At 40.8% G+C, this 25,024-nt stretch overlaps 15 protein-coding genes and 1 non-coding gene across 16 annotated transcripts; 9 read left to right on the forward strand and 7 right to left on the reverse strand.

Moving 5' to 3' along the window:
• Nucleotides 1–99: 99 nt before the first annotated feature.
• Nucleotides 100–837, reverse strand: ALF1 (Alf1p; the record flags this gene model as incomplete). Its single annotated transcript, XM_056230772.1, has 1 exon — nucleotides 100–837. The coding sequence occupies one exon, from the start codon at nucleotides 835–837 to the stop codon at nucleotides 100–102; it is 738 nt and encodes a 245-aa protein (XP_056084657.1).
• Nucleotides 838–1,127: 290 nt separating this feature from the next.
• On the forward strand, nucleotides 1,128–1,563 carry LSM7 (Sm-like protein LSM7; the record flags this gene model as incomplete). Its single annotated transcript, XM_056230773.1, has 2 exons — nucleotides 1,128–1,145; nucleotides 1,234–1,563. 2 exons carry the CDS (start codon nucleotides 1,128–1,130, stop codon nucleotides 1,561–1,563), a joined length of 348 nt encoding a protein of 115 aa, XP_056084658.1.
• A 324-nt stretch (nucleotides 1,564–1,887) lies between these two features.
• SKDI14G1780 (uncharacterized protein) lies at nucleotides 1,888–2,193 on the forward strand (the record flags this gene model as incomplete). Its single annotated transcript, XM_056230774.1, has 1 exon — nucleotides 1,888–2,193. One exon carries the CDS (start codon nucleotides 1,888–1,890, stop codon nucleotides 2,191–2,193), a length of 306 nt encoding a protein of 101 aa, XP_056084659.1.
• A 413-nt stretch (nucleotides 2,194–2,606) lies between these two features.
• MFA2 (mating pheromone a) lies at nucleotides 2,607–2,723 on the forward strand (the record flags this gene model as incomplete). Its single annotated transcript, XM_056230775.1, has 1 exon — nucleotides 2,607–2,723. The coding sequence occupies one exon, from the start codon at nucleotides 2,607–2,609 to the stop codon at nucleotides 2,721–2,723; it is 117 nt and encodes a 38-aa protein (XP_056084660.1).
• Nucleotides 2,724–3,034: 311 nt separating this feature from the next.
• Nucleotides 3,035–5,221, reverse strand: MPF1 (Mpf1p; the record flags this gene model as incomplete). The annotated part of the gene is made up of 1 exon (XM_056230776.1): nucleotides 3,035–5,221. One exon carries the CDS (start codon nucleotides 5,219–5,221, stop codon nucleotides 3,035–3,037), a length of 2,187 nt encoding a protein of 728 aa, XP_056084661.1.
• Nucleotides 5,222–7,597: 2,376 nt separating this feature from the next.
• Nucleotides 7,598–9,097, forward strand: MEP2 (ammonium permease MEP2; the record flags this gene model as incomplete). Its single annotated transcript, XM_056230777.1, has 1 exon — nucleotides 7,598–9,097. One exon carries the CDS (start codon nucleotides 7,598–7,600, stop codon nucleotides 9,095–9,097), a length of 1,500 nt encoding a protein of 499 aa, XP_056084662.1.
• Nucleotides 9,098–9,632: 535 nt separating this feature from the next.
• On the forward strand, nucleotides 9,633–10,676 carry AAH1 (adenine deaminase; the record flags this gene model as incomplete). The annotated part of the gene is made up of 1 exon (XM_056230778.1): nucleotides 9,633–10,676. The coding sequence occupies one exon, from the start codon at nucleotides 9,633–9,635 to the stop codon at nucleotides 10,674–10,676; it is 1,044 nt and encodes a 347-aa protein (XP_056084663.1).
• A 326-nt stretch (nucleotides 10,677–11,002) lies between these two features.
• THO2 (Tho2p) lies at nucleotides 11,003–15,787 on the reverse strand (the record flags this gene model as incomplete). The annotated part of the gene is made up of 1 exon (XM_056230779.1): nucleotides 11,003–15,787. The coding sequence occupies one exon, from the start codon at nucleotides 15,785–15,787 to the stop codon at nucleotides 11,003–11,005; it is 4,785 nt and encodes a 1,594-aa protein (XP_056084664.1).
• Nucleotides 15,788–16,100: 313 nt separating this feature from the next.
• On the forward strand, nucleotides 16,101–16,480 carry YSF3 (U2 snRNP complex subunit YSF3; the record flags this gene model as incomplete). The annotated part of the gene is made up of 2 exons (XM_056230780.1): nucleotides 16,101–16,103; nucleotides 16,226–16,480. The coding sequence occupies 2 exons, from the start codon at nucleotides 16,101–16,103 to the stop codon at nucleotides 16,478–16,480; spliced, it is 258 nt and encodes an 85-aa protein (XP_056084665.1).
• Nucleotides 16,481–16,839: 359 nt separating this feature from the next.
• SRV2 (adenylate cyclase-binding protein) lies at nucleotides 16,840–18,432 on the forward strand (the record flags this gene model as incomplete). Its single annotated transcript, XM_056230782.1, has 1 exon — nucleotides 16,840–18,432. One exon carries the CDS (start codon nucleotides 16,840–16,842, stop codon nucleotides 18,430–18,432), a length of 1,593 nt encoding a protein of 530 aa, XP_056084666.1.
• A 253-nt stretch (nucleotides 18,433–18,685) lies between these two features.
• Nucleotides 18,686–20,146, reverse strand: NAM9 (mitochondrial 37S ribosomal protein uS4m; the record flags this gene model as incomplete). Its single annotated transcript, XM_056230783.1, has 1 exon — nucleotides 18,686–20,146. The coding sequence occupies one exon, from the start codon at nucleotides 20,144–20,146 to the stop codon at nucleotides 18,686–18,688; it is 1,461 nt and encodes a 486-aa protein (XP_056084667.1).
• Nucleotides 20,147–20,460: 314 nt separating this feature from the next.
• EAF7 (Eaf7p) lies at nucleotides 20,461–21,723 on the forward strand (the record flags this gene model as incomplete). The annotated part of the gene is made up of 1 exon (XM_056230784.1): nucleotides 20,461–21,723. One exon carries the CDS (start codon nucleotides 20,461–20,463, stop codon nucleotides 21,721–21,723), a length of 1,263 nt encoding a protein of 420 aa, XP_056084668.1.
• Nucleotides 21,724–21,963: 240 nt separating this feature from the next.
• FPR1 (peptidylprolyl isomerase FPR1) lies at nucleotides 21,964–22,308 on the reverse strand (the record flags this gene model as incomplete). Its single annotated transcript, XM_056230785.1, has 1 exon — nucleotides 21,964–22,308. One exon carries the CDS (start codon nucleotides 22,306–22,308, stop codon nucleotides 21,964–21,966), a length of 345 nt encoding a protein of 114 aa, XP_056084669.1.
• Nucleotides 22,309–22,538: 230 nt separating this feature from the next.
• Nucleotides 22,539–23,669, reverse strand: SKDI14G1910 (uncharacterized protein; the record flags this gene model as incomplete). Its single annotated transcript, XM_056230786.1, has 1 exon — nucleotides 22,539–23,669. One exon carries the CDS (start codon nucleotides 23,667–23,669, stop codon nucleotides 22,539–22,541), a length of 1,131 nt encoding a protein of 376 aa, XP_056084670.1.
• A 511-nt stretch (nucleotides 23,670–24,180) lies between these two features.
• On the reverse strand, nucleotides 24,181–24,705 carry FYV6 (Fyv6p; the record flags this gene model as incomplete). The annotated part of the gene is made up of 1 exon (XM_056230787.1): nucleotides 24,181–24,705. One exon carries the CDS (start codon nucleotides 24,703–24,705, stop codon nucleotides 24,181–24,183), a length of 525 nt encoding a protein of 174 aa, XP_056084671.1.
• Nucleotides 24,706–24,885: 180 nt separating this feature from the next.
• Nucleotides 24,886–24,976, forward strand: Skdi_14.trna4F. The gene is given in 2 exon segments: nucleotides 24,886–24,922; nucleotides 24,941–24,976. It is a non-coding gene; the product is annotated as a tRNA-Phe (tRNA).
• Nucleotides 24,977–25,024: the final 48 nt, after the last annotated feature.

Below are 25,024 nucleotides of genomic sequence, written 5' to 3' on the forward strand. Positions count from 1 at the left end.
CAAATCGCTGAGTGAGTGGAACAGACAGAAAAGTAAATAATGTGTTGACATCGGATAGAGATCACCAACTAAACCGCCACCGCGCTAATTCCACATATTTCAAATTTCACCATCGCTTTCCACGTCACGATGAACGTCGTCTGTCTCGCCGTTTTTTGACAGAACTTCCACGGTTCGCGGACGTACGAACGAACCGTGACCCGGCGCTACTGGCCCGAACAGGGTCACCCCTTGGAGGCATCCGGCGTTTTTGCCCGTAGGCTCAGCAAACTCCACGCCGCACCACGTGCCCGTCGCGTCCGACGGCAATGGCCCCACGTACCGTAACACGGCCTCACGCGGAGCACGGCCGTCTACCGTGACACGGCAGGGGCGGCCGATAGCCGCCGTCAGTTGCTCTTTGGCGTACGCCTCGTCCTCCCGTGTCTGTACAGCGTGCTGACTCTGTTGTGCAGCATTAAACCTCCCATACCCGTGGGCCATCTTCCACCGCAGTACGGACTGATCCCTCCGCAAGTAATCCTCTTCGCTGATTGTCTGTGCTGACGTGGATCCATCCGCTTGCGTAGCTAGTTGATTCGTGATCGATTGGGCGTTAGTGTCTTTGACAACTACAACCAATCCTTCCTCGCTCTCCAGGAAACTGGCCGCTGTGTCCCCATTCTTCGAGTCGAATATCATTTTGTCGTCGTACTGTCTTTTTACAACCATCTCCATGTCACCGGGTTCTATTCCGGTAATGTGATAGAGTCTGTTCTTGAACTCGTTCAGCGTGAGCGCCTGTGAGAACTCTTTCTCGGTACGAACCAATTCGCTCTCTATAATAACACTGACCATGCTCCTGTCTTTGCGTTTGTTACTTCTGCCTCCTAATTGTATGTGTAAGTCGTTGGTCCCGATCTTCTTCTTGTTCTTGTCACATAAATTTTTCAACTACTGATTGCCATTCATTCCTCTGCGGGCGGAAAAAAAGTAGCTTTGTTTCGATCGGAAAAGCGAAAAAAACTGGAGCAGGAAAACAAAAACGGGAAAGCACTATTAACTATAGGCATGTGCATGCGTCTGTTTATTGAAAGTAACCTGAGAACGGCACCTTGCTAACCACACAAACAGCATTTACTAAAAAGATGAATCAGCAGCACTCCGTATGTTATTTGTTCCCGTTTTCTTTTCCTTTCCTTTTTTTCTTTCTGTTACTAACACTACAATAACCACAATGTATTTTGAACGAAGAAATCAGAGAATAGACCACAACAGCAAAGGAAAAAGTTCGAAGGCCCTAAAAGAGAGGCTATCCTAGATCTGGCTAAGTACAAAGATTCCAAAATACGTGTTAAACTAATGGGTGGAAAACTAGTCATAGGTGTCCTGAAAGGTTACGATCAATTGATGAATTTGGTTCTTGACGAAACCGTGGAATACATGTCTAGTCCTGATGACGATAATAACACTGAACTGACCTCTAAAAACGCAAGAAACCTTGGGTTGACTGTCATAAGAGGGACCATTCTGGTCTCTTTGAGTTCCGCCGAAGGTTCCGATGTACTTTATATGCAAAACTAGTTTTAATAAGATAATTCCATATACAATTCTGTATTATACTTTTGAAAGAATTGGCAAATACGTGTGTATAGTTTTTTTTTTAACTTAGTCTTAATACTTGACATTCGCATTGCGTAATTTCTTCCTTTTTTCTTTCTTTTTTCACGGCAATTTGAACCTGAAGCAAGAGAGTAAAGAAAGAAACTAAGGTCAGCTCATTGCCTAGGGAAAGGCACCCAAATACGTCGGAACCTGGGCATCTATCGGGCATTTGAGAAACGAAAATCTCACACACGCTCACGAGAACCTTCGATTATCGTAGAACCGCTTTCCCCTCTGCCTAATATGAGCAGCACCAAACATACAACTTCTCAACATGTCGAATTCAAAAGGATCATCAACCTTGTCCTTTTATTCATAATCATAGCATTGATTTTTCAAAATTCAGCGTATTTTAAAACGACACTCCAAAATGTACTCTCGCGGTTCTACAAAAACGATCATCCAGGCTCTGCCAGTGTTAATCGCGGGCCATTGCCTATCTTTTCAGAAAACTTAATAGATTTTGATGACGTTAACACGGTTGATAAGACAAGGTTATCTGTTTTTCTAGTTTTTTGTTTCATCATTACTATACCGTTTATGGTATAACTCAGCAAAGCTTAAACTTCCGTTTTCACTTGAAACACATCCTAGCGCACAATAATGGCAACCATCCACGTCCAATACACAAACATTTCCCTTTTCGTTAAGTGCATACAGACAACAACAAATTTTTTTTCAATTTGAAAAATCATGTAATTACCCTTTCGGGAAATATACATGACATGGAAGTAATAAGGAACGCCCAACAATAACACGAAAATGAAACATGCATATTAGAGGAAGAAGAAGGCAAAGAAAAAAAAAGCAACAACTGCCATGCTTTCAGAGCGTTTTTGTATATAAGGATCAGGTAAAAATCTATCTATATTAAACAGTTTATCTCACTTTTCCCTCTTCATTGTAATCAGTAGGAGAACATCAACACGCTACTTTCTACAGACCAAAAAACATCAATCGCAATGCAACCAACTGCTACCGTTTCCGCTCAAGCTTCTCAAAAGGACAGATCTTCTGAAAAGAAAGACAACTTCATAATTAAAGGTCTATTCTGGGATCCTGCCTGCGTTATCGCTTAATTCTGTGCCACGGTTGAAAAATAATAAAACCCAAATAATATTTTCCCTTTTCTTCTTTTACATGTTGCTGGCAAACTAGTTTATTCCATTTCTCTCTTCATTAGCTCATTTTTTTCATACTACACATATATTTGTAATTATTCCCTTTAAAGTAAAGACGCTTTAGTATTTTCATTCCAGGTATAATTTTTTGCTCGCCTGAACCCCCTCCCCCCCCTCTCTCGAACAGCCGCCGAATGCATCTATTAGCATTTAATTTTCTTAACATATATATATATATATATGCTTGTTTATTATAGAACATATCTATTTCATGAATTCGTAACTTCGTTATTTTTATCGTAGCGGTGAAATAGTCTTGAGCCCGTTTTTAAAAGACCACATGATCCGACTATATATGGTTTCAAATAATGGTTTTTCATTTGTCTCATATCTATGCTGTTCTCATCGCTATGGGCTCTTATGGGTGGATTATTTGTTTCAAAAGATGGTGGTGGCGCTGGTTTAAAAATAATTTTACCTATCCACGAGTGGTCTTCCGTCAGCGGCTTAATACACCGCAACGAGTCTTTGATATATCTTTTTCTCGAAACATGTTGGGCTGCGGGTACCCACTTCGAATCGTCATCAAAGCGGTTTTTATGGTCATGCTTCGATGGCCCCCTCCTTGACGAAGTATCATGTATGCTGTCGGATACCCAATCATTTCTTGCATTGAATATCGTTCTGCATCCACCAACATCTGCACTGTCAAAATGAAACTCCCCTTCGTCCAAATTAATTAACCTGTTGATATCATAGTCTTCTCCATATTCCTCTTCCTCGTCGTCTTCATAGTTTACATCGTCTTCATCGTCATCGTCCTCACTTAACTCTTCTTCCCGAATTGTACGTTCAGTGGAACTTGATACAGGCAATCTTCTTGCACCGTCGTATGAAAGCTCGGTGTCAATAATCTTCAACATTGACGCATCATAGTGCAATGGATCCATGGGGTTTGAGCCCGACCTGCTTCTGAAATTTTCATGAATGGATGATTGTGACGTTAAGGCAGAATGTGCGGTAGGTGAAAAAGTGGGGGATACCACAGAGGCGGTGGTATTAGTGGCACTTTCATTATCGACTAGTTCTTCTTGGACACTGTTTAACTCGCTCGACCTCCGCTTGTGCTCAATGTTCATATTGGAATTTCTTCTTGAACTGGAATCTGTCTTGAAAAAATTCCTCAGTTTTGATGTAAATAAGCCGCATATATCACTTTGGCAGTTCTTCGCTGGAGATGAACCAGAGGTACTGTGCCCATTAACGTCATAGCTCGCAGTAGATGCGGACGGGTGTAATAAACTTAGACTTCTTGATCTCGATTTACTCTTTGGGCGTTCGCTTGCAGCGGTGGCTCTTGCTACGACAGAAGAAGTGTTAGATCTTCTTAGAATTAAAGCATGAGGGCGTGTGTTGTTTTCACTACTGCTGTTCATGCTTTTGTTTTTATTCTTGCGTTTGGGTCTTCTTCTTCTTCTTGCATTTCTTCTTCTGGGTACGCTTCTATAGCTGGGCAACTCTCTTAGCTCAAGGTCCAAAGACAGTGATATGCCCATGTTCAAATACATTGCCCAGTTGATCAATTCATCCACATGGGAGAACTGTATTAAGAACTGCTGTCCCTCACAGCGCATTCTCAAAACAAAATCTCTGGACGTATAATCTATGGGTAGACCAACTTTCGCGCCCTGTAGGGAGTAACTTCTGTAAAGACAGTTGTTCGATAGAAAACTGGGCGTGTCTTGTGCTATTGCTTCACACATCCTTTCTTTGTCATATTTATCGAATTGATGGGTTGACTTGGTGGTGAACGCACTCAACAAGGACCGGGCTGAGTGATGACGGTCGCTAGCGTTTTTGGGATGGTGAGAACAGTCAACCATATCGCCGCCACGGTAGTTCTTAATATGCCTGGTCAATACATCATCGATAAAGAAGAAGTTTATTTGGGTGGAGTTTATTTGCAGAATAAAGTTGTTCCATAACCTGGAGGTAGCATTTTCGAAGGGCGATGCCTTCTCCATCTTCAACGACACCACAGTGTAGTATTCCACAGACGGCGTGTAACTAGGTGGTTCCACCGAAGCGAGACACGGGCGACAATGCTCATAAATGGGGTATCTGATGACTTTGGACGGATTAGCCAGATCGTAGCACGGAGGTTCCGCAGGGTACGGATCTATGCAATAAAGAACGTTATTGTCGGCAGGGCCAACATCCAACACGGCCTCTGGCTCCGATATCTGGTTTGCGATATTTGCGTCGATATCAGTAATACTATCGATATGGTTAAAAGCCACTTTCGGGAGCAGAGAATCCAAAATGGAAGCACTAGTATTGCTAGAACAGACAAACTCCTCGCCCATGGAGATGGACGAGGCCGTTTGCGAAAGCTTCAACCCGCTGATATCCATATCGTCATGATCTACTGCCATTCCAAAGATGTTAGAGGACATTTTCCGTCTTTCTCTTCTGTTTCGTTTGCAGAACGAAGGCACACGATGAAGCAGTGGTTAGTTCTAAGCTTTTGAGAGAAAACCAAAGTTCAAATTACAAAGACACCTCACCGAAATGATGGGTCACAGGGCTAGAAAGATTTGAGTTAATAGACGGAATAGTAGCCCGTATATATTCACGAAAAGTCTTGCATCTACATCTCTCACTTCCTCTATCCCTTGGCGAAAAACAGAGTGTATGTGAGATACAGAGAATTTTTCACGGTGCCTGCCCCCCACATCTTTCTTACTTGATCAAGGGCAGATCTATTTCCTTTGCGTAGGGGATGCATGAAGGACTGGCCGGAGGCAGCCGACAGAAAATTCGCAAAATAATAAGAGCGGTGGCAGAATCTGTGCGGAGAGGTCTGGGGCACTCGGCAAGCACAGGAGAGCGAAAAACCGCAACGGTTTTATTCTCCGGAGCCGTATCATTCGGAACGGCGGATTATATCCGGGGGGGTGTCACCACTATCCGGGTCATGGCAACTGCTTTCCTAGACAGAGGGCGTGCGCAATGGACTGTTCCAGCCGAACTAAAAGATGTTTGTTGCACACAGTGCTCCGTGAGGAAAATCTCGGTTCTGGTGTCAGACGTCGAATGAATATTGAAGTGTTGAACTCATCACAATCTGGCCCTTGGCAACTCTCAATCTTACAAATGGCATTCTGTTCTCAAGAAACAGGTCATCAAAAAACAAGACCAATTACCGAGTACACTTACATAGATACAGCAAAATATTTAAAGCAGTAGGTTTTTTTTTAACTCAATGTACAGTTCCAAGGCGGCACCGGCAATCAAGGGGCGATTTGTCTTTTTTCCTAAAAAGCTTGAACACATCCTTATGTGAAAACACAATCCGTAGCAAAATCAGGATAGCGCCATCCATCGTAGCAGGGCGTCGGCGCACAGAATTCCTCTTTAGAACAAAGTCTCGCAATATGGAATTGATTGGTTAAAGCCGGAATGGCACCATGTTCATTGCCTGATACAAAACCTCTTCAGCGGCTATTGAATCACTTTTTTCTTAAGAGCGACTGACCCAGCATCTTAATTTGCAGCCCTCTTGGATCGTAGTGCGCTCGGCACCCGCTATGATTGGGCCCACTATACATGCTACGTCCAATGAGAAGCTCAGTAAGCTACGCCAGTTAAACCCTCATCGTAGATAAGAACATGAATGCAAAGGTACATAACATAGGCGGAGCTAGTTTGACCGAACCACCGTGCATTACTCGCCCCATCTTCCTCTTATCAGAGTCGGAATAATGTTTTTCTTATTGGCGTGACACATGCAAGCCCGCAAAAAGACAGGACAAGAAAACAAGCACGACCAACTTACTAATTACCAATTTTTACCAATTACCCACTTTCATCCACGTCATGGAGTCTTGAGTGCCCCGACATGGTAGTGTTTACAGAGAGCTTGCTGTCGGCGAATCCTTATCAATATATTTCAAACAAGAATGGTCGCAATAGCAGTCAAACTGTCACTTCTAACGTACATATCTGAACTTCTCATAGGTTGCAAGGAAGAGAATTGTACTAAATTGCCTAGCAAGATGTGGGTGGTGTGTGTCGTCACTGGTGACGCTGAACAACGTTATCAACTATAGCACACTTACAGTTGTCGGCGTTGAACACGCTAAAACCCATGTCCCCTGCATTGGTGATAACGTGTGCGCTTCATGGAGAGCGTGATCAATGGTGTCTGCTTCGAACCCATCAGAGCCGAAGTTGGTGTCCTGGCGTTACCCATGTTTTTTAAGACTGCTTGCACTCCAACAGAGCTTGCGACTTCTAGAGCGAGCAAATTCGATCTGGCGTCAGGATTCTTTATAGGCGGTACCCTCTCAGCGAGAGAGAAAAAAAAAGAGGAACAAATCACGTCTTTGAGATAAGATAAGATAAGGGAAAAAAACATTTTCTTCTTTCTTTTTGATAACGGACCGAGATCCTCCGGGCTCTTCTTACTGCCTCAGTGCTTGTCAAACGTCCCTAGTAATAATTGAAGTCAGATAAGATAAGAAACGAAGAGCCTGTTGTTTCTTCGTAAAATGCTTCAATTGGCGACGCATCGACAATTCTAACCGATGTGTAGACCCTGTGCCTTATCAGTGAAGTAGGCAGTGCGAGAAGCGTTCATTCCGGGGCATCTCTCTTGATTGTATATAAGCAGCAGCGATTGCACACATACCATCGATACAATAATATGCGTTACCATGCGAATTCCTTTTGGTTATACTTTCCTCTTACAATAATAAGACTTTATATTATTAACAGAACATTCGTTTAGTGATATACCATATTCAGTATATTATAATACAAGATAAACAATGTCTTACAATTTTACAGGCACGCCCACGGGCGAGGGTACAGGTGGTAACTCGTTGACCACCGACTTGAATACCCAATTTGATTTGGCTAATATGGGGTGGATCGGCGTAGCTTCAGCAGGTGTCTGGATTATGGTTCCAGGTATCGGTCTATTATACTCCGGTTTGTCGAGGAAAAAGCATGCTTTATCCTTGCTTTGGGCCTCGATGATGGCCTCTGCGGTGTGCATTTTCCAATGGTTCTTCTGGGGATATTCGTTGGCCTTCTCGCATAACACTAGAGGTAATGGTTTTATTGGTACTTTGGAATTCTTCGGGTTCCGTAACGTTTTAGGAGCTCCCTCCAGTGTCAGTTCACTGCCTGATATATTATTTGCCGTTTACCAAGGTATGTTTGCCGCCGTCACCGGTGCCCTAATGTTAGGTGGTGCTTGCGAAAGAGCTAGATTATTCCCCATGATGGTGTTCTTATTTTTGTGGATGACTATCGTTTACTGTCCTATCGCATGCTGGGTTTGGAACGCAGAGGGTTGGTTGGTCAAATTGGGAAGTCTGGATTATGCAGGTGGGCTATGTGTCCATTTGACCTCCGGTCATGGTGGGTTAGTTTATGCCTTGATATTGGGTAAACGTAACGACCCTGTCACACGTAAGGGAATGCCTAAATACAAACCACATTCCGTCACTTCGGTGGTTTTGGGTACTGTGTTCTTGTGGTTTGGTTGGATGTTCTTCAACGGTGGATCCGCAGGCAATGCCACCATACGAGCATGGTACTCCATTATGTCTACAAACTTAGCCGCTGCTTGCGGTGGTTTGACCTGGATGGTAATTGATTACTTCAGATCTGGTAGAAAATGGACTACAGTGGGTCTATGTTCGGGTATCATTGCCGGGCTAGTTGGTATCACCCCCGCTGCTGGGTTCGTACCAATCTGGTCCGCCGTTGTCATTGGTATAGTTACTGCTGCAGGTTGTAACCTTGCTGTTGACTTGAAAAGCCTGTTGCGCATCGATGACGGTTTAGATTGTTACTCTATCCATGGTGTGGGTGCTTGTATCGGCTGTGTGCTAACCGGCATCTTTGCCGCTGATTACGTCAATGCCACTGCAGGATCTTACATTAGTCCAATTGAAGGTGGCTGGATCAATCATCACTACAAACAGGTCGGTTATCAATTGGCCGGTATGTGCGCTGCACTAGCGTGGACTGTTGTTGTCACATCGATACTGCTACTAACTATGAATGCTATTCCATTCTTAAAACTAAGATTAAGTGTCGATGAAGAAGAGTTGGGTACGGATGCTGCTCAAATCGGTGAATTTACCTACGAAGAATCCACTGCTTACATTCCAGAACCGGTCAGATCAAGAACTTCTGCTCAAATGCCACCTCCTCATGAAAACATTGATGACAAAATAGTCGGTAACACAGACGCAGAAAAGAATTCTACGCCTTCCGATGCTTCTTCTACCAAGAACACTGACCATATAGTATAATGATGTGCCCGAACAGGCCATGCCTTTATTTTAATCCTTATATAATTTAATAATTTAATTTTTAATATGCAAACTAACTTCCCTTTGTTGTTTAATATTGCCGATAGAGTAGAGTGATGCCACTTTCCTCAAATGAAAAGTCCAGATGGTTAGCAAGAAATATTCTTTTCAAGAAACATTTTTTTCCAGATCAACCCTATGCATGCATGTTGATAAGCACACACAAGTCATGCTTGCAAAACGTCATTCGTATGTAGATACAGTCGATAAAAACCAAAAGAACCTTAATATTTTTCACTTTTTCTTTTCTCTTTATCTATCTTTTTTCTTGATTATCTGAATCTTCGAGATTGCACTAAAACAGCGCAGAGAGAAGACCTCATCGCAGAACACCGAATCTGAAAATTTGACATATAAGTCTGAAGAGAAGAAATTTTTTTTCGTAAGCAGAACAGTTCTTGCAACAAATATCTGTGTCTATTGTTACTTTTCGAACCTATAATTCATCATAAGAGCTAAGAAATCACGAAATAAAATGGTTTCTCGAGAATTTTTACTAGAATTACCAAAGTGTGAGCACCACTTACATTTGGAAGGCACCTTGGAACCAGATCTATTGTTCCCATTAGCTAAAAGAAATAATATCACCCTACCAGAGGTTTTTCCTAAATCAGTGGAGGAGTTAAAAGACAAATATGGAAAATTTAGGGATTTACAGGATTTCTTAGATTACTATTATATCGGTACAAATGTCTTGATCAAGGAACAAGATTTCTTCGATTTGGCATGGGCTTATTTTGAAAAAGTTTACAAACAAGGCTTGTTTCATGCTGAAGTTTTTTATGACCCTCAATCTCATACTTCCAGGGGAATCTCTCTAGAGACGGTCACTAAGGGTTTTCAAAGAGCTTGCGACAAAGCTTTAGTTGAATTCGGTATTACATCAAAGCTGATAATGTGTTTATTGAGGCATATCGAACCAGAAGAATGTTTGAAAACTATTGAAGAGGCTGCCCCATTCATTGAAGATGGCACCATTTCTGCCTTAGGTTTAGATTCTGCTGAACGGCCATTTCCTCCAAACTTATTTGTAGAATGTTACCAGAAAGCGGCCTCATTAAACGAAAATTTAAGATTAACTGCACATGCAGGTGAAGAAGGCCCTGCTCAATTTGTCTCAGACGCTTTAGACTTGCTACAAGTGACACGCATTGATCATGGTATCAATAGTCAACATGACGACGAACTATTAGATAGATTGGCTCGTGATCGGACCTTGCTAACCATCTGTCCTCTTTCCAACGTCAAGCTACAGGTCGTCAAATCTGTCTCCGAATTACCGTTGCAGAAATTCCTCGACAAAAATGTACCATTTTCCTTGAACTCCGACGATCCAGCTTATTTCGGTGGCTACATATTGGATAATTACATTCAAGTTTCAAAAGATTTCCCACACTGGGATCATGAGACTTGGGGTCATATTGCTAAGAATGCCATCAATGGTTCTTGGTGCAACGATAAAAGAAAGAACGATTTGTTGGATAAAGTGGATCAAGTAGTCGCTAAGCATTCCATTTAATACCAATTTATAGAACATCTCATTTATATTTCCATTGAATTTTTTTTTTATATTCTAAGCATACTTTTGTAGGCCTTTATCACTATGTGTTGCTTACACACACACACACACAAATATCCTTGAATATTTAACTCTATTGAATATTCAACTTCCTTTTTCATTTGAAGGTTTCAAAATTTACAATACACTAGGTTTTGAAAGTCCGTTTATTCAATTTTACAAACACGAGCTGAACTTTATATATGTATATATCTAATCGCACTAGAATATAAGAAAATATCAGGCCCCACTTTCAAAAGGAGGTCTGATGTGCAAAATATTCTTAATTACCTCTGATACCTGCTAACATGGTTTCCTCCCTTAGGACCCTGTGGGAGCACTTGGGTATTACCCTTTCTATTTGTGTTATATCTTTGACTCTCATTGGGTCTACGGTTGGCACCACTGTCTCGTGTATTTCTGTAGTCTTGTACCTGGAATTTGCTTCTATTTTCATCATCCCTCTTGAACCTTTTATTTGGCTTTTCGTCGTTATCTGAAGGCAAATCGCGCTTGTAGGAAGAAGGTTGGTATGCAGTGTTCTTATTACTGCCTTTAATTTCTTGAGATGGCTTTTCCGGAAACCGCAGCTGTGAACGTTGTGAATTAGTCTTCTTATAATCTTCTCGTGAACGATTTTCCCTTTGCTGTTCAAAGTTGTCACCTCTGTCAGCTCCGGTTGATCTAACTGGCCTGCTTCTATCATTATATGCCTTGCCTTTACTAGGTCTGGCGGGCAGTTCCGACCTCTTGTGAGGGTAACTGTTGCTTGGCTTACTATTTTTCAGTCCAGAACGATCATTACCTGAAGCTCTATAGTTGGAACTACCATATGCATCTACGCCTCCATACCTACTTGACCTCTTAGTATATTCAGGGGCAGAAGATTCAGAGTGGGGATTAAGTGTACCAGCGTATGGCTCACGTGATAGGTTTTTAATGTGCCTCTTAAGCGCATCAATTTTTTCAGCGAAATCTGGGTTCTGAGGGTTTTGGATTAATGATCTGAAATATCTTTCAAATATTTCTAAAGTCAAGTTTCTAAAATCGAAAATTGGCATATTTTGTTTTGATAAGTTTTTCAAATTCCAAGTTTCACTTTCATTTTCCACCAAGGAAATTGCTTTTTGTAAATGATTACTGGCCAAATAGTGGTTAATATCATCCAAATGCCTGGTAACTTTAGAATAGGACCATTGGCTGCTAGAAGGCTTAATTGGAATAACAGGTTCATCGCGTGAATAGGTATATTTTTCCTTAGTATGTGGTTCAGTAGTATCGCTGGTAGCGGTTTTAGATGAATCATTTTGAAGTCTTTGCGATTTGTTGAGTTCTAGCTTTTTTCTCAAAGCCATTTGCTTGAGTTCATTTTGGTAGGCTGTTTCATAACTCTTAATTTCTTCCATCTCCATTTCAAGTATCTTCTTTTGTTCAGCTTCCTTCTCAGTTAAAGTACAGAATTCATCCAATTCTAAAGCATTCTTTAATCGCGCCTTCAAGTGGCCTATTAACGCACTGCTTGGTAGTTTGATGTCCTCTCTTTCTTCATTCACCAAGTTTTCCTCCAAGGTGGTGTAAACCAACTGGATATGTGTTTTCACTATCGGAAAAACACTTGTAACGTGCTTCATGAATTCGATACCATTTCTGATTGACATGTAGTTTTTTTCGGACAAAAGATCAATGATTTGTTCTGTGATAACTAAATGCCATTCATATAACTTCCTAGAAGCTTGGTCATTGAACTCACCGCTCAACCTCATTTCTTCCAGCCTTTTCAAAACATTGGTGAAAAAAAGACCTAAATTACCTGCTTCAGAACTAGTGCAACAAAACAGCAGTGTTTTTAGAATGTTTGAGGTGATGAAAGTATTCAGTATTGACATCAAATTTTCCGTACTAAAAGCCATAAAGATAAAATATGAGGAGAAAAGAGCATCAGAAGGAGAAAATAAAACTCTCGGTACAACACAATTTTGCAAAAAAATTTTAATTTGATTTTCCCCACAATCTTTATCCCATATGGTTGATTTTTCGGACACAAATTCTGCAGTTTTCTTGAATGCTCTTTGATGAGAAATTCCAGTGACCAAAATGTCTTTGATCTGATTCTGAATTAAATGTTTTTTCCTGTTCGACAACTGATCCGTATTTTCTCCGGACAGAGTTTTCTTACGTTCATCATATAATGATTTATCAAAATGAATATCATATAACGATAGTCTCCAAAACGTGGTGAAAAGATCTTTTGATATCTTCGTTAAATCAACGTCGTTAAACTCTACACCTTCGATCAGTTGCTCGATTGAAATATTTTCATTCGTATTCAATTGATTATCCAAATAATCTCTCCATATGTGGAACGCCCATGGTGTCGATAAATGGAACCTGTTTGTCAATTCTACAAATGAAAGAACGTTTTCCTCAAATGCTTTCGTTTTTAAACAGTGTTTGATTAATTCAATATATGACCATAATAATGTATTCATCTCATCGCACCTAGTAGATAAAATTTTATAATGAGAATCTTGCGTATTTGCCTTCAGATTTAAGGCGTACAACAAAAGAATGATTTCGGAAATAGCATTTTGGTTGGTGAAAAAGGAGGTTAATCTTGCTGCGATATCGGAGTTATCATCTCTAAAGTCATATATTAAATGTCTTGCGTATTGTTTCAATGGTTTTCCTGAATTTAACATCAGTAATTGCTTCATGTTAACTTCATTTAAATCCCTGATGCCACCAACAGTAGTGATCAACTCTTTTAGGATGGAAACAGCTATAATATTCCCATTATGCAAAGTCTTTAAAATATAAGTGATAATATTTGAAATATCCATATCAGGACAATTTTTGGCCAAACCAGCAATAAATATTGACAGTCTCTGGACCCACATAGCCTGGTTGACACCGTCAAATTGAACAGCAGGTCTGTTATAAGTTAAGCGCAGTAATAACACAAACTGCAGTACATCATACGCAAAATCGTTGAAATATTTCGTGGTATAAACAACGAGCTCGGAAACTTTATCGTAATTTTCTATCTGTTTGACGGCTGGTATCAATGAAGCCAAGGGATTTGTAGAAATCAATTTGGCGAACCTTCTAGATTCTTTGGCTATAGTATCTATACTCAAGGCCTTTAAGATACTCTTCGCTTCTCTTTCGGCTTTATTGAAGCTCACCTTAATTGGCAAGTTTTCAAGAGATAATTTTGTCATCATTTCGTTGTATATAAAGTATCTTTTTTCAAAGGGGAAAAGTTTCATTAATTCATAAACTTCTGATGTAGCGATTGGGTTATTCTGTAATAGAGGGGTGGCAGGGAAGATGAACTTTCTTACATAATCTATCCATTTGTCAACTGTATCCTGCTGGGACTCAGAGCTTTGTTTCTTCTGAATGTCAGCCACACCAATACGTGAAATTTTACTCAATAGCATGGGGACCTTCGCTAGATATGGCCCAATGATAGATAAATAAGCATGGGAGTTTTCAAATAGGTCATCAACCGATGTAAATGGAGTAAAGGCACAGTCCCATTCAGAGTAATAAAAAAAATATTTTGTATTCAATTCTAGTGATTCAAATGGATCATGCGTTTTATATTGATGGATCAATCTTGGCTTGTGAGCCAGAATTCCATTGTCTATCCGAGTTATCATCAAGGCAGATGTCATACCGTTCGACTCACAACAAGATGTCATGGATGTATACAATGGATCCAGAAGGTGTTCAAATACTCTCCCAAAATATTTTGGGATGGATTGACTAACATAGAGTAACTTCGGATATTCCTTTAGAACGTGCATAACAGGAACGACACAACCATGGACTAGTAAACGTTCCAATAGTTTTATTTTACCATATGATAAAGTGTCTTCTTGAAAAATTTTCTGCTTGTCCTTCAAGTTTGCTTCACCATTTGTTGTCACCGGGATTACATCTTTGTCATTGTCATCAACATTCACAACAACGGCGTCTTCGTCGTTCTCATTTTCGGCGGATAAAGCAGCTGCCATAGCCAAAGGATTTTCTATTCCTTTGGTGGATTCGGCCTCAAGTTCGGTTTCCAAATCCTGGGTATATTTTTGCAAAGATTCCATCTCGGGTTTTACATTATCCCAAATAGAATAGAAATTGATAAACCCGATTTTTATCAGGATACAACACATGTCCATATATCGCTTATAATTTTCCTTATCAGTCTGTTCCTTGCATTGAGACAAATTGAACGAAATAATGTTAGCCGCAATCATGCTACCACCTTCATTTAGAGCTGAATATTCTGAACTATCGGCCACATGGTTGGAGGGCCAAAAATCTGATTCCTGCAAAAAAGATGTAAGGAATTGGTAGTCTTCAGTGATGAACTGACTGGAAACATCTAAAATAACGTCCAAAGCACGAATCGAATCCAGAGAATATTTTCCCATAATATGATATATTTCTTTCAAATATGCAGAAACCTTGGAAGAATTATCAGGATCATGATATGCTAATATCAATAATGTTACCAATTGAGCATAACCCACAGAATTTTCCGCCAAAAGATTATATTTTTTTAATTCATATTTTGATTTCTTCAACAAATGCCTTAATAGAGTAGTCTGTTCCTTATTCAGTAGCTTAGAGGACACCCAACTAAACTTGAACAGCTCCTCATGCAAAGACGGTATGAGTCTACATAATGATATGGTGTTCGTATCGTCAATGTTTGGCACAGTGCTTGAAACGGCAATAAACATTTTGCCCACTAGGGAAGCCTGAGGCGCTTGTCTGTCATTATTCACCAACTCCTCAATAAAAAGCGCAATATCTGAGAGCTTTAGAATAAAGTTTTCCTCGCCTTTATTTATGAACTCAAACAATTCGATAAACACAATCCTCAGCCAATCTTCCTTTTCATCGTTTGACTCCAGTGCGAAAAACTCAGAACAAAGAGTTCTTGATCGTTGAGGCCAGTTCTGGACCGCTTCCTCCGTCAGAATAGTTGGCTGACCTAGGGAAGCTGGAGATATCACTTCCTGCGAGAGAGCGTTCAATTTGGAAAGTAGCGCCTGTTCTGCCATAAAGTCTATTTATATGTATATGCGTTGGCTGCGACTATATTTCCTTATTCTGTTTCTATCCTAGCAAAGACAATGACAAAGTAAACACCAACGAGTTATGCAGCAACATCCAGAGCTATCTTCTACCCTGTGCATAAATACTTCCGTATTATACAATTAATGGAAGAAGTAGCGGAAAATCTTGAGGCGGAACTAGGCGAAACCGTCACCCGGGAAGAAGAGAAGAATAAAAGCTTTCTCATGCATAGCACAGGAACACTGTGTGAGGAACTAATAGCCTCGTGCAGCTGAAGAGAGTGGAATTACGTAGAGAATGGTATGTTTCATTGTGTTGTAATTTGTTTTATTTTGAAATAAGTACGTTCTGTGCTACTAACTACGCTTGCAATGAACGTGCAAGCCCGTGCGGCTCACACGTCACACTAGCAATCGAAACAGTCGGAAAAGCAGAGGCAGTTGAAACTGCAGAAGATTTACAAGCAAAAGTATTTAGGACTCGGAGATGAGAATACCACGCGAGAGGAATGGCAAAATAATGTAAGGAATGACACGTTGAATTCATTACAAGCCCACTCAGCGTGCTTGGAGTACGTTTCGTTGAGTCGCGGGGATCTCAGTGTACGAGACACTCGCATGCACATTTTGAAGTCTATGTCTCCTGGCTATGAAACCTACCAGCAAGAGAAGAAGTAGGCTGCATCCATAGATAATTCCATATATATATATATATAAATTATCAAAAAAAATTTATATCACTGTTTGAAGCATTCGCAGGATAAGTACTCACTTGACCGGCAGTGAATACATATATAGTTGTATAGTGTTGGCGCACGTTGTTCTCAGTCGTTTACTTTTACGTCTACATGAGGACACCAGCCATTGTGACCATCCATTGACAGCTCGTCTTAAATGACCTTGACGAGACGACTGAATTTATAAACAGGGATCAGAAAATGAAGGTTCGGTAGTATAGGAGAAACCAATCTTAGAATCTTCAGTAATCGAATTGAGCAAGTTTCATTCATAATCTTCAACCCTGTGAAATTACAACCATGCCTGACTCTAAGTACACTATGCAAGGTTACAACCTTGTCAAACTATTGAAAAGGTTAGAGGAAGCCACTGCTAGATTGGAGGATGTTACCATCTATCAAGAAGGCTACATTCAGAATAAATTGGAGGCTTCTAAAGGTAGTGAGTCTTCCACTTCTGGGAATGGTGCACCCTCTACGAAGAGCACTTCTTCGGAGGAAATTCCTGAACCACAAGAAGATCCAAAATGCATAACTACGTTCCAGGCTTATATCACTGAAAATATTGATCCATTGGTAGAATTATCAGGCAAGATCGATGCTGTGGTTTTGGACGCTGTAGAGTTGCTGAAGGGAGGCTTCCAATCGCAATTGGTGTTTTTAAGAGCCGCTGTGAAATCTAAAAAACCAGATTATTCTTCTCAAACATTCGCTGATTCTTTGAGGCCTATCAACGAGAACATCATAAAAATGGGTCAATTGAAAGAATCGAATCGTCAAAGTAAGTACTTCGCCTACTTGAGCGCTTTATCTGAAGGTGCTCCTTTATTCTCCTGGGTTGCAGTGGACACCCCGGTCTCCATGGTCACGGATTTCAAGGATGCAGCGCAGTTCTGGACTAATAGAATTTTGAAGGAGTACAGGGAATCCGACCCTAATGCTATTGAATGGGTCAAACATTTCTTGGCATCGTTCGACAATTTGAAAGCTTACATCAAAGAGTACCACACCACTGGCGTTTCTTGGAAAAACGATGGTATGGATTTTGCTGATGCCATGGCTCAATCAACGAAAAACACACTAGCGAGATCAGCGCCAGCTTCAACTGCTGCATCAGCAAGTGGTTCAGTAGCCCCTGCTCCACCACCCCCACCACCGGCTCCTCCAGCCTCTGTATTTGAAATTTCTAACGATGCTCCTTCAACTGCGGATAATGCTAACAAGGATGGTATTGGAGCTGTCTTTGCTGAATTAAACCAAGGTGAAAACATTACTAAAGGTTTAAAAAAGGTAGACAAATCCCAACAAACTCACAAGAACCCTGAATTGCGTCAACCCTCCGCCGTTTCTTCCACAGGAAACAAATCTAGTCCACCACCCAGACCAAAGAAGCCATCGACATTAAAAATTAAGAAACTTCCAAGAAAAGAATTAGTAGGCAACAAGTGGTTTATCGAAAACTATGAAAATGAAACCGAGTCCTTAGTTATCGAGGCTCAGAAAGATGAATCTATCTTTATAGGAAGGTGTTCTCAAGTACTTGTTCAAATAAAGGGAAAGGTCAACGCTATTTCATTGAGTGAAACTGAGTCCTGTAGTGTGGTTCTTGATTCTAGCATCTCCGGTATGGATGTCATCAAGTCAAACAAGTTTGGCATCCAAGTCAACCTCTCTTTACCTCAAATTTCCATCGATAAATCTGACGGTGGTAACATCTACTTATCTAAGGAATCTTTAAACACTGAAATTTACACCTCTTGCTCAACTGCTATTAATGTCAATTTACCTATCGGTGAAGACGATGATTATGTGGAATTTCCAATCCCCGAACAAATGAAGCATAGCTTCACTGATGGTAAATTTAGATCTGCCGTTTTTGAACACACCGGTTAAAATCAATCAAACCAATTCAAAGAATAGAAACTATTTCTCATGAAAAAAACTAATGAATAAACAATTATATACTTTTGTAAAGATATTTTTTCATGTGTAACTTTCTTATCAAGGGAAGTTAACAAAAAAAAAAGAAATCGAAAAACGGCTTTCCTATTTGCTTGAACAGAAAAGCTTCAAAATAAAATTTTAAATATTTACAGTGTAGAGAAGACCAAAAATCGGTTTTAGAACGCACACCAATGCAGGACGATCATTTGCCATTTCTCAGGTAATACATGTATGTACGCTCATGGACAGGGACATCAAAAGGTGAAATTACTTCGGATTGGCCAGGTCGAGCAACAGGATCTCTCAAGTATACGGCGTGACATGTCTTGAAGGATATTTCCAAATGATGTGGTAGAATGGCAAAAGGCGACAAAAATGGTCTTGGCTTCCATGGAGTGAAAAATGGCTTTTTCGGCTCTTGTCTACCATAAACATAATTTCTTTGCCATGGCAAATTCACCAATCCACGTGCTTTTTGTTCATCGCCCTCTAGTTCAGAAATCTTGATAGGATCATGGTATTTCAAGTTTATGGCCCATTTAGGGTCAAAGGTGATCAGACCATTCGAGACATCACTCATCCTACCCTTAAAATAAGTTGCTATATTTTTGGTCCACAGTTTGTCACATTCCGATAAAATCTTCTTACCTGATCTTATCGAAGATTTGGCTCCATCAGATAACTCTCTTTTTGTAGCTTCACTAGGATTTAACATGCCTGCTGCCAGTGAAGTTAGCTCCTCAGGCTTGCATTTGGAAAGGTTTTCTCTCTTCATTTCGCCCGATTTGAAAAACTCTTGGTAAGCGCTATATACACTTTGTAATAACTGAGGGTCTTGGACATCGGGAAGACCCTTCTTGAATTCATCTATCGACAACGGTTCGCCATTCAGCTTACCTATTTGTTTCTCAACAGTGAGTAACTTGGTTAATATACCTTCCTGCGTGCACTCCTTCAATGCATCGTATTGCTGCGATTCCAGATTCTTATTATACTGCTTCAAAAATTCTTGGAATTGAAGTTTCTTTGGGTTAGAGTCTGACATGTTTTTAAACTTTTCCAGCTTTTTTCCCCAAACTTCCTTTGAGTCTGTCTTTGCTTCCTTGACATACTTATTCCATAAAATAATTTGAGTGTTATCAATCTTCAGCGCTTCCTCGAAACTTGGTTTTTTAGCCCCTAGTGCCTCTAGTACTTTGTCCGGTTTAACACTAAAAATGTCACCAGGCTTTAGAGTATAACTTGGATGTTTAATTTTTATACCATTTACACGTACATTACCATGTAGAATGAATTGACGAGCTTGCCTCACTGATGAAGCGAACATGGCTCTGAATAGGGCAAAATCAAGTCTCTTTTCCAGCACTGCAAATGTCTGCAATAAGAATGGGGTTTCCTTAATTTCACCCCCACGCAATGAAGCATCCAATTGAGCAACTGAATCTAACTTAGGTTTAAAGGCGTTCTGCCATCTCTTTTCCGTCAAATGTTCACCGTGATAGGCTCGAGTTTCCTGCTTTGCTGTCCATTTTTGTTGATACAAAGATTTAGACCTTAAGTCTACGCCACCTTTCTTGTATAAGTTGAATAAGTTATACTTATTGAAAGAAGTGCGTACTCGTCCTCTTGCCAGAGATTTAAGTAAAGTGGCCTTTCTTGGCATTCTCTCTTTAAATTAACTGCAACCCAGTTCTTCGTCAGGTAAAAAGTCGCTAAAATTGCTTCCACTGGATATGTATCTAAGTACTTGCACTTCCCTTGAAGTAAACCTGATCTAATTGATTTACTCGCCTCTGCCTTTTACGTAGTTCCTTAAACAAAAACTACGAAGACAGCTCTCCTGCCTGCACTGGAAGTGAAAATCGTGCTTAACGAAGAAATAAATCGTGACAATTGTAACGATTAATAATTTGGTATAAGGAAAGAGACAACCTAAGATTACTAATTACTGATGGCCAAAAGCTGATTGCAGATGCAATGGCAATACATTGGACAATTGTGGATGAGATACGACTTCTTAGGTGGGCATCCGAGTTCAAGCCGGCCGGTATTCATAAGCATTTCCACATGTTTTGCATAGTGGAGAGAATGAACTCACCGGACAAATATCCAGTTACGTTATTACAGAAGGAGACCATGAAGTTGGGTAAAATCTTCACTGCAAAAGACATATGGGAAAAACTGGGTCAATCATACAATTTGGAGAATATTGATAAAATGGAAAATGCATATTCAATGGCGGCCACTACGGAATGTTCGTTGAACGATGACGATGAAGAAATTCACGAAGAGACCTTACTTGAGTTAAACAATCGAATGAGAGCGCGCAAACAAGATTTTACACTACCTTGGGATGAATACGGTGAATTGATCTTGGAACATGCCAAGAAAGGTCCTGCCTCGATTGAAGAGGAAGCTCAAGCTAAATATGCAAATGATAGAGATAATGATATACCCAAAAAAGTTTTTGAAGATCAAGTAGAAAAAACTAACCATGAGGAAGAAAAAGATGTGGTGGTGGCTGAAAAAGGGGAGGGATTGAATGAACATCATGCAAAGGTAAATGATACCCCATCAGATTCCCAATACAAACTCAAAATAGAGACGCAAGGTAGCAAAAAGGAGGACAAAATGGAGCATACGAGTGACGAAGAACAGAAGATAAAAACAGAAAGTAAAACGGCGGCTCCCGTCAGGAAATCTCAAAGATTGAGAAGAAATAAGGAGGTTAAATTTGAAGACGAGGGAGAAGAAGATACAGAACACAAAGAAACTGGGGAAGAAGAACAAAATATGGAAGAACCAAAGGAACAAGAAGGAGAGACGCAGGAACAAGATGAAGAAAATGATGAGGAAAGTAATGAAAAGGAAGAGGTTAATGATGAGCGCGAAAAGTCCAGCTCTTATGAAAACACAAATGGATCTGAAAGTGAAGAAGTTGACGAGGCATTGGAGTACGAGTCTGAAAATGAGAAAGAAGACACAGAAAGGGGGTCTGGGCCAGAAATGGATAATCTAAAAAAGAAAATGGAGAACAAAAAAGAAGAGAATCAGCAAGATGGCGCTAGAAAGGACTCCAAGGTCCAAAATGAACCATTGGCGAAAAGGACCAGGCATTCGTCATCTGCAGGAAACACTAGCAACGAAGCCTCACCAAAAAGAAAAAGACGGAAGGCAAGTTCCCGCAAAGACAGTACCCCAGCTACTAGGGTTTCCAGTAGACTACGAAACAAGAGATAATCAACACACAATATATAGATCACGAAAAGAAACGCAGACTTTCTTACATAGAGGCACATGTATGTAATATAAAATACGCCAAGTATAGAAAATAATCTTCTTAATGAAAAAGCAAGACACACATACACTTTCCCTCTCCAATCGTTTGTAATTATATATCTATTTCATTAAGGGACTATTACTTGTCAGAAACATAAATAAAAAGCAGCCACTCGGCTTAATTGGATACCAACGTTTCCTTTAATTGACCTTCAACAATTCGACGTCGAAAACCAAAGTACTGTTTGGTGGAATTAAACCTGGGAAGCCACGTGGACCATAAGCGTATGGGCCTGGGATGGTTAATCTAGCCTTTTCACCGACAGACAACTTTGGAATGCCAACATCCCAACCCTTGATGACTTGACCGACACCAATGTTACATTGGAATGGAGAACCTCTGTCAACGGAGGAATCGAATTTTTGGCCGTTTTCCAAAGTGCCGGTGTAGTGGATGGTGACCAAATCACCAGTCTTTGGGAATGTGGCACCATCACCTGGAGAAACCCTGTCAATTTTGACGTTACCTTCAATTATTTCGGACATTATTGCTTGTATTTGATTGTTTGCTAGGAGAGTTGTGTTGATAGAATGCAATATTTTTGAACTTTCACCGTTTTGTCCAAAGATCCTTCTTTCAACGACATTCTCTTTCGGGAATTTTTGCCTCGGAAAAAGTGATCCGGGTGAGGGGCGGTGAACGAAACTCCATTGTTAGACGGGTTAGCGTATATGAAAAGAGTACATATGCGGATATAAAGATAGCTATGACTTATCTACTTCAAGACTGCGACCAGCTTTTCACCGGAGTTTCTGCCGTGCTTGATGTCGTCGAGTAATTGTGGGATATCATCCAACCCGTTCTTGTAAACCCTGACTGGAATGTGATGGATTTCACCGTCATTGACCTTTGGATTGATAAATTCGATGAAGTTGATGGCCGCCTCCTTGTATTCAGGGTCAGCTGGTAGAGTAAACGTGCCGAATGGGACGTCGTTACCTCCTATCAAATACAGCAGGGTCCCTTCGATACTAACGTTTTGTCTCCTATCTTCCTCTTTGATATTTTTGTCGGTTAGAGTAGTCAATTGAACGACGGTAGCGTCCAACTCCTCTGCAGCGCATTTGTACACTTCTTGGATAGTTTCCGTATTGGAGACACAGTCCACCAAGTAGGGAATGTTGTTGTACCTCTTTTTAATCTGTTCAATAACGTCAGCGTCATGGTAGTCGAAGAGTTCATCGGCCCCGTAGTCCTTTAATAATTTTTCATGTTTGCGGGAAGCGACAACGATGATCTCTGTAAAGCCATGCAGTTTTTTCGCTAATTGAATCAAAATCTGGCCCACGGCAGTCGCACCGCCCCAAAATAAAATGGGGTGGTCTCTTTGTGGTTTTGAGGGTTCCCACTCCATGTCCAAACCAAAACTATGGGTGAGGACCATACCAGCGGTGGTCAACGAGACTGGGAGACTGACCGCGCCTTCCAAAGACTTGACAGGGCCTTCTGGTAGGCTATCTTTACCACACAGCCTAAATTCTTTTGCTGGCCTGTAGGCAATCTCAGATGAGATGGCAGAATATTCGGCAAAGGCACCGTTTGTCGGGAACCTCACCGAGGCACCGTGAATCACCCCGTAGATGTAGTCACCAATGGCAAACCGTGCAGCATCAACGTTTGGACCCAACTTCACGATTTGGCCGGCAGCATCGCAACCCAGGAGGGCACCTTGAGGACCAATCTTGTAGTCGATGTGTTTCCAATCGGTCGGGTTACCGGCAACAGCAACTGTCTTGATCAGAACAAAGCCTTCTTCCAATTCAGGAATAGGGATATCCTGCTTGACAACGGCCTTTCCATTTTCTATGACGACGGCCTTCATGGTTTCTGGAATTGAGGCGGACATGTTATATTCGATATGTGTATGATATAGGTATTCGCTGTACAACTTACTGATCTATTTCAACCAAAGACATCAAGTGATCAAGGAGTAGGAAAAAACTCTTGAAGGAAAACGCTCTCATTTTAAATAAGAACATTTCCGAGATTTTCGTCGAAAACATGACTAAGCTCAATAACATTATCCTTTGGGTTCGATGCCAGTTCAAGGGAGGGATAAAGCCCATGTGCCAAGCACTCGGGATACGCAGGACGAAACCGCCCGACCACCGCAGCGGATCGGAGAAACCTTAGTCAGCTGAGGCTGCGATCGCCACTGAAAACTGCTGGCGCCAGTGAACGAGTAACTGGTCTACATTAAATAATAACTGTGGTTTTAGAACATGTACGCTTCGAAAATCAGGTGAGAACCACGCTATAAATCGAAGGAGTGGGAGTTTTTCTTGCCATTTACATATGTTACATAATTGAAGTTCCAAGCGTTCTATTTCGCTGTCGAGCTTGGCAAGACAATCGCATCATTTCTCCAGTTTTTTGTTTAATTTCTTCAGGGATATTTTTAGTTTTGGTTTGGTGGTGGATGGCTTTATGCCCCTGATTTGCATCTTATCACTCAAACCAGTCCTGGCTTCTGGATTCCCTTGTGTACTAGTTGCAACAGCACTATTATCCCTAAATAAGACTTTTTTCTTTCTTTCAAAACTGGTTGCCTTGGCATTCAAGTAGTTGTTCAGTTCCTCTTCCTTTTTCATGGACTCACTCTTACTGTTGTGATAGAATTCTAATTCGTCTTTGCTCAATCTTGTGAAGCTTTCACGGTCTCTCACTAACCCATTGTACTGCTTTTGCTTGCTAATAGCATTCGATCTCAGCTGATCTCGCAGAGATTTCCTGGTTTTCCTCTTGTATTCAGATTCGTACTTCTTCTGCTCCACTTGTTCTCTTATCTTTTGAGTCTCTATGTTACTTACGCCCTCGGATACAAATTTTAATGGCTTCTTCTCTCTTGTGCTGTTGCCCGTACCACTGTTTGCAGATGACATGACGTTTGCAGGATAGGCTCGGCAATATCTGTTGTCACAGCTTTTTCTTCGTCTGTCGATTGCCCTTCGATGTGATGGCAGTGTGTGTGTTTAAATGTCATTTTTCCTCCAAGTATAGCGGAGGCTTCAAAGGAAGCTGCTTAACATAGAACAGGAAGGCAAAACTTGCCAATGAAACTTGCGGACTTAGCTCAGTTGGGAGAGCGCCAGACTGAAGAAAAACTTCGGCCAAGTAATCTGGAGGTCCTGTGTTCGATCCACAGAGTTCGCATTATTCAAAGATTTTTTTTGTTCATATTCTGAACATTTATATCAATAC

This window comes from Saccharomyces kudriavzevii, assembly GCF_947243775.1.
Source record: "Saccharomyces kudriavzevii IFO 1802 strain IFO1802 genome assembly, chromosome: 14".
Lineage (NCBI taxonomy): Eukaryota > Fungi > Ascomycota > Saccharomycetes > Saccharomycetales > Saccharomycetaceae > Saccharomyces > Saccharomyces kudriavzevii.